Source organism: Mastigoproctus giganteus, chromosome 12, assembly GCF_048544385.1.
Source record: "Mastigoproctus giganteus isolate SK-2022 chromosome 12, ASM4854438v1, whole genome shotgun sequence".
NCBI classification, from domain to species: domain Eukaryota; kingdom Metazoa; phylum Arthropoda; class Arachnida; order Uropygi; family Thelyphonidae; genus Mastigoproctus; species Mastigoproctus giganteus.
This window is the reverse complement of record NC_143586.1, coordinates 52892547-52904711: the sequence shown is the minus strand read 5'-3', so window position 1 is coordinate 52904711 and position 12165 is coordinate 52892547. Positions and strand designations below refer to the sequence as shown.

At 34.0% G+C, this 12165-nt stretch overlaps 1 protein-coding gene across 1 annotated transcript in view; it reads right to left on the bottom strand.

The window, feature by feature from the left end:
- Positions 1-12165, bottom strand: part of Ars2 (arsenic resistance protein 2) — a 308719-nt gene that overhangs the window by 72395 nt on the left and 224159 nt on the right. The window contains exon 15 of the mRNA XM_090386894.1: positions 5730-5897. Coding sequence (XP_090243020.1) covers positions 5730-5897 — 168 coding nt within the window. The remainder of the gene's footprint in view (positions 1-5729; positions 5898-12165) is intronic.

The window sequence follows — 12165 nt, the reverse complement described above, 5'->3', positions numbered from 1 at the left end:
CGGCAACCTATGTGATTTGAACTTTCGAGATACCCATTAAATACAACTGAGACACTAGAATTCCCCTACCATGTGCTTATGTTAACACGAGAAGGAAAGAGATAAGCAACACTGGCTTACTGGATATAAATGTCATAAATATAGATGATCCTGTTTGGTTTACTAACAAATTAAATAAATATTTAGAATTCATGAAAGTTCCACTCAGCAGCTCTCAAAAGAGATCCGATACAAAGCAGCCTCAAAACAAGGGTCTTTATTTAAATTCAGTTTTGTTTATACCAAAGTTCAATACTGAGTCTCAGGACTTCAGCCCTGTGTATATCTCAGAACTTAGAAATATATTATATGCATTTGGGTATAAAGGGTAACTGATGTTTGTAAAGAACCTTTTAGTTTTTTTTGTTTGAGCTGTTTTCTGCAAACACAACTCTCAGTCTATATTACCTGAATATGTATAATTTTTTGTTTATGTCATTTTCTTCTTTAGGTAAGGGCCATCTCTGTATATAACTTATATGTAAATGTCAAGTGGAATGAAGGATTTGGTTGTATAGTAAGATTACTGATGATAATTTTATGTTAATTTCTTTTTGAATCAGAAAGGATTTCTCTTTTGTACACATCAGAGATTAAAACCCATTTATTCAAAAAACAAATTAAAGATTAAGATATGCATGTACACTATGCATTCTGCAATTTCACATTCTTCACTTACTCCATCTGTTCATACCTTTACCTTTCAAATACCACCCAATATCTTTAAATAAAATTGCTTTCTCTGATTTCTCTATTGAAAATATCAGAAATCTCTGTTAGTTATTTCACAAACAGGAAAAAATGATGCCAAGCTGAGTACGAAAATACAAATATGAAAATATGTAGAAACAAGTATTTCTTATGTAAACAAGTAGGAGTTGCTTTTGCTAAGGTTTGCTTAGGAAGGAACCACATTTGCTGAATGTTTTTTTCCAGAATTTAAGGTGCAGTGTAGGCTAGCATGAGGCAGTCACAATCGATTCACTCAGCTAAGGCAGCCGCATGCTCCCACTTGTTTACATTGTGAATAGAAATGACATTGACTATAACTGTTTCCTTGCATGCAAAGAATAAAATACTCCTGCTCCTCACAACAAATTATCTATTTGAAAAGAAAATTATTATATATTTCTTTAGTATTTATTGCACTTATTATCAATATTTAAATTCAAATGTTGGCAGTTGAATTATAAATTGCAAAACTGTTGTCAAATAGGAAAAAAAAAACAAAAAAAAAAACACTGCACACTGGATAAAAAAAATGAGTGCAATATTCATACATAATTGTTTTGGAAAACAACATTGCTACAGCACCTTTCCTGAATGTGAATCTGATTTGTAACAAATTTTCAAGAAAAAATATCTATTGGAAGCTGTGTTATAAAATTATAAGAATTGATATCAAACCGAAACTTCTGCATCCATTGTTATTTTGCATACAAAAAAAAAAAAAAAAAAACAGAAAAAAAAAAGTGTGCACTATTCATAATGGATTATTTTTTGAAAATTATATTGTCACTAAATCTTTCTTTGATATATATTTGACTTAATAATGAAATTTCAGGAAAAATTTTCTATTTGGAAGCAATGTTATAAACTTCCAAGATCCAGCATCAAATTGAAAGTGACTGGAATAAATACAATTTTTTAATTTTATGAACTAGATAATATTACTAACCAGAAAAAAATAAAATAAAAATAATAATAAATAAATAAAACATTAAAAATAATGAGAAACCTGAGCATTAAGTAAGCACTACTGTAGTTCCAGTCGGTCGTTAAATTTTGCTGTTGATATTCCATCTTAGTTTCAAAATGTTATCTCTGAAATAGATCTATTTCAGTTTCTTAAAATTTAGAAGGAAAATAAAATCACATGAAGTATATTTATACCTTATAAACTATCAAAATTTATCACTCTTTTCAAAAATAAGTTTCGTGAAGATGTGTGGGCTCGCAGTGAGTTCCTGGAACACGCATGGGCCTGCGGCAATGAATTTTTGAATGCATGTGAGCTATAGGTAGTGAATTTCCAAATGTCATCAGTTCTGGGTTTCTTTTGGAATTTTGGATTTGTAAAAATTAACACTTGTTTTCCATTTGTGCATAACACACTTTTTAAATGTTAATTTGTTTTTTTGATTAGTTCTCTAACATCACAGTGAAATTACCAAAAATCAAATCAAAATAAGTCAAAAATCAAAATTCTAAAAAATAAACACAATTAAAAAGAAAAATACTTTGTTGTTACTTTTTTTTTATGCAGTAATATTGATACATCTATTTATCATGTGATTCAGTTTCATCTTTTACATGCTTAAATTGGACTATTGATGCTAACAGGTATGAATTTTTATTCCTATTTCCAAACCTATTTTCCATCTATTATAAAACTATATCAACAATTACTTGGAAATACAAATAAGATGTGGCAACATCTATTTGAAGATTTCTAAACAATTTGGGCATAAATGGGCCCATCACCTGAAATGACCTTGATAAGCACATGAATATATATACAGAACCTACAGAGAAAAAAGGATATATGTGTATGTATTCTAGAGTCCACATATGAAAAACAAATATGCATGAACTCGCAAAGAGGTTTAGTATAACTCATCACATTTTAATAAACATTTTCCAACTAGCATGTTGACATTGATTCAATACTAATACAGTCATACCCTGGTTAACGTTACCTCTGATAACGAAGCTTCGATATAACAAAGTCCACAATTTCAAGCCCCATTTAACATAAAAAAAATATTTAAATTTAAGGCCAATGCCCGACAATCATCCGATTGGTGACTGAAGGCGACTCGTTACGTACTCCCGAGTGCTCCTGAGCTGTGGGTGTGTCTGTTATAACAGTTTTGCGCATCATTCGCCTAATTTAATCGTTGTTTACACTTCACAGGGTGTGTTTCAGTGTGGTGCATTGCAACGATCCATATCTGTCAGTTTTCTTGGTATGCCAGATCGTGATTTTTAACTGTCCTCCATTTCCTTTACATGATTGACGTTGTTTCAGTGTAGCGCATTGCAATAATTGATGTAGGTTCTTTGATAGCATTACATAACATATTGTAAATTTTAATAGAAATATTTTTGTTTCAGTTAAAATGTCAGAATTAAAGAAAAGAAAAGCAATTTCTTTGGAAACTAAATATCGTACGGCGTGTTGAAAAAGGCGAAAGAAAATCCAATGTGGCACATTCTTTAGGATTAGTGCAATCAACTTTAACAACCATACTAAGTCAATCAAAAAAAAAAATAAAACAGTCTGCTCAGAATTGTACAGATGTTACAGCGGCAAAATTAACTCGCTTAAGGAATCAATTTTAGAAAAAATGGAGAAAATGTTAAGTTTGTGGATAGATGATATGTCACAACGTCATATGCCTTTAAGTCAAATGGTGATTCAAGAAAATGCATTATTTTTGTTTGTTTAATCACCTGAAATCTAAACAAATGGAAGAATTAAGGAAACTTTTGGGGCTTCTCGTGGTTGGTTTGAGAAATTTAAAAAATGGGCCAGAATTCATAGTGTAAAATTAACAGGAGAAGCTGCAAGCGCAGATGTTGAAGCTGCAAATAAGTTTCCAAAAAAACTAAAGGAAATAATTGAATGTGAAAAATTTCCACCAAATTTGGTGTTCAATGTTGACGAAAGCAGTTTGTTCTGGAAACGGCCACAGTTTACCATTCAGAAAATCCGAGGGCGTTAAAAGGTAACATAAAAATGAATTTACCTGTAATATGGAAAGCAAATAGAAAAGCGTAGGTTACCAAGGAGTTATTTACTGATTGGTTTGCTAACCACTTTTGTCCTGAAGTAAAACGGCATTGTCAAAAAAATAACTTTGAAGAAAAAGCTTTTTTGTTGTTAGTCAATGCTCTGGGACATCCTACTGATCTTAACACGTCGGACACATGCATTCCTGTCAAAGTTGAGTTTCTTCTAGCAAACACAACTTCCCTAATTCAACCATTGGATCAGGGAGTAATAGCATCATTTAAAGCTTATTATCTGCGTCGAACATTAAGCAATTTAACTGAACTAGGGGATAAAGAGTTAAAACTTTTTGGAAAAACTACACCATTAAAAACGCAACTGAAAACATTGATAGTTCTTGGAAAGAAGTCGCTAAGAAATGCTTAAATGGAGTTTGTCGCAAAATATGACTGACAGTGGTAGAGAATGAAAGGGACCTGGGGGTGGTTGTGCAGGCAGATATGAAGTTCTCTGAGCAGTGCAGACGAGCTGCAAAAGTAGCTCATGGTGTATTGTCAATGATATATAGGAATTTTTCTAGCAGGGATAAGGAGGTGATTATTCCCTTGTATAAGGCAATGGTCAGGCCACACCTAGAGTACTGTATACAGGTCTGGAGGCCTCATTTCAAGAAGGATGTAGAGCTGCTGGAACGAGTACAGAGAAGGGCAACAAGATTAGTGAATGGAACAAAGGGGTGCTATTACGAAGAAAGGCTTAAGTTTTGCAAATTACAGTGTCTGGAGACTAGGCACCAGCGAGGTGATCTGATAGAGGTGTATAAAGCCCTGAATGGTTTGAGCATGCTCAATGCTGATGGGATTCTTCCTCTTGCTCAGAATAATCACCTGAGAGGGCATAGATTCAAACTGAGGAAAGATAGATGTAGGATAGACGTGCGGAAATTTGCCTTTAGCCAGCGGGTGGTTGGTTGGTTGGTTGGTGGAACAGACTTCCATCCCTTGTCGTGGAAGTTGATAGCTAAATAAGTTTAAGGCTCAGCTGGACAGGTATTTCGAACGAACAGAGGGGTGAAGTGGAAATGGTTTTTTTTTTTTTTTTTTAGCTGATGCTGCATAAGCTTGCTTTCTTGCATCAAATGCCTCTACTAATGCTAATATGGCCAGAAATTGTACTAGAAGAAGAAAATAACATCCAAGAAATTAGAAATGAAGTTATCCAGATGGCTCAATCAATAGGCTTCAAAAATGTCGATGAAGAGGATGTTAGAAATTTATTGAATGCAGAAGATGATAGTTTTTCAGTGGAAGATTTAGAAAACCTTGTTAGCAACGAAGACAAAGATAATGAAGACAAAGTTAAAGAAGTCCCTGACGAAAAAGTGTTAACAACCAAAGATTTAAAAAGGTGCTTAAATGACATTGAAAACGTTTTAAATTTTTTTAGTGAAAACGATCGTGATTTAGGAAGAAGTGTTATTGTTAAGCGAACGGTGTTAAATGCAATAACTCCGTATAGGCAATTGTTAAATGAAAGAGAAAAAAAAGCATAAACAATCAACTTTAGACTCATATTTTAAAATGTGATTTCACTTTGTATGTAAGTTGACTGTTTATTCAATAAAACTTATCTTTGTTCGAAAAAAAGCTTTTCATTTTCTTTACGTAGGAACGTATCCCTATTCTAGCCACGTATTTTTATCTCTGAAAACGAAGTAACGCTTAACGAAGTAATTTCAGTAATTTCGTGGAATGCATCCTATTCGTTAATCGAGGTATGCCTGTATTCCATACAATACTGATGTACAATTTCATTCTGAATGACACACCATGCAATTTTTTTTTGCAGATACAAAAAAAACATTACTAAATTAAATATATTTAACTAAATAAAGTACTTAATTAAATACATTTAATTTAAATTAATAAAATACTAAATTAAATACATTAATTACCTTTATCAAAGTTTCATCTTTTTCAAACTTGGAAACATCACCTTCTCCTTCTCTATTCTCTTCTTGTTCTGACATACCCAGAAGTTCTTCTTCTTCTGCACTAGCTTCTTCTATGAGGTAATCTGTAATATTCTTTAAAAGTGGATTCTGGGATACCAAAAGAAATCCCTGGAGAGAAAAAAAATTAATAGCATATATCAGTGCACAGTATGAGCAAAGAACTTTCCTATTTCTGGTCAAATTCAGCTGAATGGCATAGCATTATATTAAGACAATGGCAGTAACCTTCTCAACAGTGTGCAAAAATTGTGTGATCATGGGAGAAAAATTGAGGATGCATACTGGAACACTACTTCTTCATGAAGCCACTGATGATATTATTATTGTCTTAATCGCAATTCAACTGACTCTGATATCAGTATTAAAGAATTGGAAAATGAACTGTAATCAGAATTAAAAAAGTAAGTACAGTTAGTTGCGATAGTTGTGTTCCTATAAACCCTCGTGCAATATAAATAACAGGCCCTATGGGAAAAATAGGGTTAGGTGCCGACCACCCAAGATTGAACACACATTTGTAACCAAAACATTACCAAACAGACTGTTATGTAATGAAATATTGCTAATGCTTTTCCTTCTATCGTAAGCAAACTTGTTCTTTGTTTGATTTTCTATCCAAACAGATGACAGCCGTTCCATTTCTTCAAATTCTTTGTCTTGATCTAATGGATTTTATTACACTTTGAGTTGTTCCTGCTGTGAAAGTTTTTATTTTCTCTGTATTCTTTCTAAATCTCAGCATTGCCTCATTTAGGCCTGTGGCACATGCAATATCACGTTCTTTCATTTTGCTCAAAGTGTTTCAGAATTTCATATTTTTTTCTCTATGGACAGAGGCAGACTGGCCATAAACCTTACCGGATGCCAGAAGACGATGGAGGCCGGTGTGATTTTGGCCATAAACGCTAGTATGAGGCCACTACAAATTTTCCCCGATAAGAATTTTTGACCTAGTCCACCTCTATCTATCCATATTGCTTTTCTTTTTCTCTCTGAATCTGTAGTGTCTTCACCAGGATGCTTCCTTTTCACCCCTTTTAAGTATTTTACACATATTTAGGGAATAAAGCACAATTACAAGATGAGGAGGCACACTTGATACACATAAACAAAGCTGGCTTGTGTAGCAACTGAATAAACAACACCATAAAGGCAGACACACTATTAACACCTCACTAGCTCACATTTTACTAAAGTACATTTCTGGAGGTCACTACCATAAAACAATAAAAACAATTTCTAGTTGCGTTTCTGCCAGTGGGATCTGTTATAAACTGGTAGTAAACTCGATCTAATTGCATTTGCGATAATACCGATAGCTGGAATTGTGTCGGTTTTTATGTTATTATGGTGAAATGTGTTTCTCCCTTCACTGATATAAAAAACAAAAGTACATTTTCAGAATCTTCTCTTCGTTCCTATTGTGTTGCGTTCAGTTGGGGTGATTCTGCATTGGACTGCCATTTCTTGTAAACACAAAGGCGAATCGTGCATAAGTGAATTCGGTTTGTGTTATATACGACATTATTCCCCTATTTATAAATCATGTATGATGGAATTCGTGTAGTATAAACAAGGGTTATACAAGGACTGACTGTATACTTGTTTTGGCTGGTGCCATTTTTGTTTCCATTGTCTGAATATAAATAAATAGTTGTGCATATGTATATAAGTTAACCACAAAATATTAATTAACTTTTGGTCAAAAATTGATGTGCCACTAATACAGAACATCCCTAAAATTTCAACGTAACATTGCCTTATGCATGACCATAGTACTACACAGGTTCTTTTCAAAGCTGCCAAGCTATAACACTCTTCTCTGTAAAACTATATATTCTTGTATGAATATATATGCAAATAACATGTTCAGTTCATTAGCATCTCTTTGGGGGTGTTTATAATCTTGCTGTTCCTGTCATGTGTCAATATCAGTTCATCCTTTTCCTTTATATTTTCACATATGCAAACAATCTCCACCCCCCCCCATCTCTCTCTCTCTCTGCAAAATCATAATCTGCCTTTACCTGTTTTATTCCCTGAGTAATATGACTGTGAACTACTCTGTGAATATCCTAAGTAATCTTTTCTGATATCAATTCTTTGAATGTCCATTCAGAGTGTGCCATATCTTTCTCAAGGTATGAAATGGGTTGTAGTGTCTTGTCAATTATTTTCTGAAACACTTACCATCTGACTTATGTATCCCTTAGAAATTCCAACTGCTTTCATTGAATAGAACTATGTCGAAAGTCAATATATTCCCCCTTAAGAAAACCCTTTGAGTTTACTCAAAATAACTGTAATTCTTGGATTCCTCACATACCAAAATGTTTTTGTCACTGACTAGTGGATACTAAACTTTTAAGTTTTCACAGATGAATCTTTAGTAATGACAAAAATATTGATTCTAGTGGCTTCTTCAACGATTATGTAGAAACCCATCATCTAGATGGTCCAAGAACCAACTGTTAACAGGCAAGTATCCTATCCACAAGTCACAATGTCTGAATAGCTCAAGTTCCACCCCCCCATAAAAAAAAAAAAACATTCTGATTTTCTTGCCATCCAGTTGCATGTATGAGATCTGTTCAAAAATTATCAGGACTGCTATGATATAGTGGCAACAAGCACATTCATCAAGTAGGCAACTTAATTCCCCTTTGATGACAAACTAAGCTTAAAGATTTTCCCGTTATTGGAATCACTTCAGGACAGTTGATTTTGAAACTGCCAAAAGATGAGCTGTCATATCACATTATTATATGTACATCATCAAACCAACATCCTTTCAGGGGTTTTTTAAGTCTAGGAAACAAAAAATACACGGGGCCATATGTGATGAATTGGGGGTTCTGTGCTTGGCCAAAAAACTGAACAAGTAGTGTTAAATCTGATGGTGCATTATTGTGATGAAGTGAGAAGTCTGGAGTTTAATTTTTCTGGTCTTTTTCTTCCAACTGCATCAAAAAGCATCTTCAGAACTTTCATGTAGAATTCTTTATTAATTATTTGTCCCTCTGCAGTACATTCATAATGGATAACCTTGGAGTAAGAAAATGCTACCAACATGGCTTTCATTTTGCTGTGCACTGGCCATGCTTTTTTTGGGTGAGAGGAAGAGGGCACCTTCTACTGGTGTGACTGCTCTCTGTTTTCAGGATCATACCTGTAAATCCACATTTCACCTCCAGTTTAATTTCAAAAATGTCTTGTCAGCTGTCACATTTTTTCTTTGTTGACAATCACGGCATTAACTTTGCATAAACATGCTCGTACTTAAAGTTTTCACAAAAATGGAATGGCACGGTCCAATGGATGATGCAGGTTTCTTCAACAATTTCATAAACAGCTAATAGTTGGTCATTTCATACCAAAGTTTGTACTCGAGGCATGATTTCATTATAGTCGAAGATGGGGGCCATCCAGATCACAGATCACTTTCAACAGATTCCCTATCCTCCTTGAAATGATGATACCAGTCAAAATGTTGTACCAGTCATGTACAAACTCTCCTATATGCTATTTTAATATGATCATATGTTTCACTTGCAGTTTTTCTAATTTACAGCAAAATTTAACATGTGCACTCTTTTTTAGTACATTCCAACATTTTAATACGACAATATGTGAAAACATGACTTCATTAGCTGACAATAATAAACTGCCATAACAAAGTGAACAGCTCACTACATGGAAGTAAGGATAAGATATGTCTAAATACATTATGCTTTGCTGGATGGCACTCTGTTATCCCAACCTTGAACAATGAGCATAATCTGATTACTTTTTCAAACATACATCACATAACTGATCATCACACTCAATGCAATTATTATGCCTGTAACACACTCCTATTCTGTTCTGTTTTCACACTTTGTTATACCAGAGTGTTAATATTATTCTAATGTTTCTCAGTCAATGGATATATTAGTTGATAGCTTAAATAAATTTAAGGCTGAGCTGGACAAGCATTTGGAGTGAACAGATGAGTGAAATGGGAGGGGTTTTTTTTTTGGCTGATCCTGCATAAACTTGCTTTCTTGCATCATATGCCTCTGCTAATGCTAATATTGTTCATGAATCCATGTCTTCTAATTAAAAGTTTAGCCCCTCTTCCTATTTTTGCATCTGTCTTTCCAGTATATATTTTACTTACTTTACTTTTCTTTGTTACTTACATATTCAAATTATGCATGAAGTATATCATAACACCATTTATCAACCATAGTTCCAGCATTAGTATAAAACTGCATTTTAATGGCTATCTGGTCAGCACTAGTAGTTTCTGAAACAATCCATCAGCAATTTGTTGTAGTCCCACAGTTAGTCTTGCAGTCAATTTCAGCTCTCTCTCTCTCTTAATACATTTTAAGTTTGTGTAACTGAACAGAAGAATTGAAGCAGTGCAAGAACCTTGGTCTATGCTACTGACCTTTTTATAATGTTCACCACACAAATTACCAGTGTCACTGAATTCTTAAGTCCTCTTTGTGACACTAGTAAAAAAAAAAACCCCAAGTATATTCTACTTTTACTAAACAAATTCCTTCCACCAATGGGGAAGTGTAAGCTGAGAAAAAGAAAGCAAAAACTCTTCCAGCAGCAAAATATTTGGCACAGAGAAACTTTCCACTGATTAAGTGAGAAAGCCCAGAAGCCTCGGTGCTTTAAAGGCTCTTGGATACCATCAGAAAATCTATGAAGAATGGATCACAGACTTAGATCACAAGATGAGAGGAGAGAATAGAAAAATTTTGCTGTTTGAGGATAACTGCACACCTCATTGCCAAGTGAATGCATACGTACAATCACCGTTGAGTACCTGCCACTTAACATAACATCTGTTCTTCAGCTTGATCAATGTGTGATCCAGCACTTTAAAGAATTCTATTAAAACATAACTGTATCTTGTCTCAAAGAAAAAGCACAAGGCAAAATGACAAGTGGTACTGCAGAAAATGTAGTTGCATGTTTCAGCACAGGATGAGATTGATGAAAAAGTGATTAAACTGCTTTAAATATGGTGGATTTGTCACCTTCAATGATGCAACAAATGAAGCTTTCCATGCTTCTTCCTCTATTAATCATGAAGAATGGTCTGATAATAGTGTAGAAATTTTTAAGGATGTGTATCACCAACTTAGAGTGTAAACATGTTTTGAAGATTAGCCAAAGTAGATGTGGACATTGAGTTACAGGATGTACAAATGGAGAGGCAATGGAACCTGAAATTTTTGGCAATAAAGAGAAACCTACTGTTGTTGAGCAAGAATTTTTGTTGAAGGAACCATATCAAGGATTAGAACTTGTATGTTGTTTTTTTCAAGTGCAGCCTAACTGCAAAAGAGAATGAATAGCTGCCACTGTGCCTTCATAATTCTCTTTTGAAATATGCTCTGCCTCTGAAAGACTGCATTTTGACAGATTATTTTTAAGTCTGAAACCAACTCCTCCTGTCAACTGTTAGGTGTTAATATATACAGCAATATCCCGGATAGCACTGATAATTGGTAACGAAACTGTTCCGTGTTATGCAAAACCGTGCTGATTGAGGTATAATTATAATGGGTTTTAAATGAATGCGTACCAGAGAAACAGTCTATAAACAAATTATAATAAATCTATAAACAATTTGCGCTTGATACCCAATTAAAAGTATTTGAAATAAAAAATACTGCAAAAAATTTTATTAATGAAAAGGTAACAATCATGAGAGATGAGAAAAAAGCTTATCGTTTATTTGGGTATTATAAAAATGAAGTTTGGTGAAGTCATCTCTTCTTTTTCTCGGTATACAAGTCTTTGTAGCATTGAATTCCATCTTATAAAATTTGCTGTATCTGGATGCTACATCCAACATTTGGATCTCCATTCATAATTGCCTTGCAGGCAATGTCAAGCCCCGAAAAACTTTCTTCTCTTCTGTTGAAAATTCTTTTGGTGCCACTTTGGTGTTATCCCTGTCAGAATTGTTTTCCTCTTCTTCATATGCAATTTTCTTATCAATTTCAAGGAGAGTTGCATCATCTAAGTTATTTGCATGTGAGTCAATGCAGTCATGTACATTGGCAGTGTCCAAAGTTTTGAATCCCAAGTCTTTTCCGATCTTCACAATATCTTTGGTAATTGTCTGAACTTGCGATTCAAAACCAATGAAATCATTTGCCAAATGGGGCAAAATATGCTGCCAAACATAACGCATGTTGTTGGCAATGATTTCTAACCAAGACGCAGATATATTTTCGATCGTATTTAGAGGGGTAAAAAATAAATTGTGAAATGAAAAGCTATCATGTTGTCTCGTCAGGATGGAATCAAGAAAAGTGGACACTGCTGCCACTGACTGTCTAGGGGACTACTGTCATATGTGCAG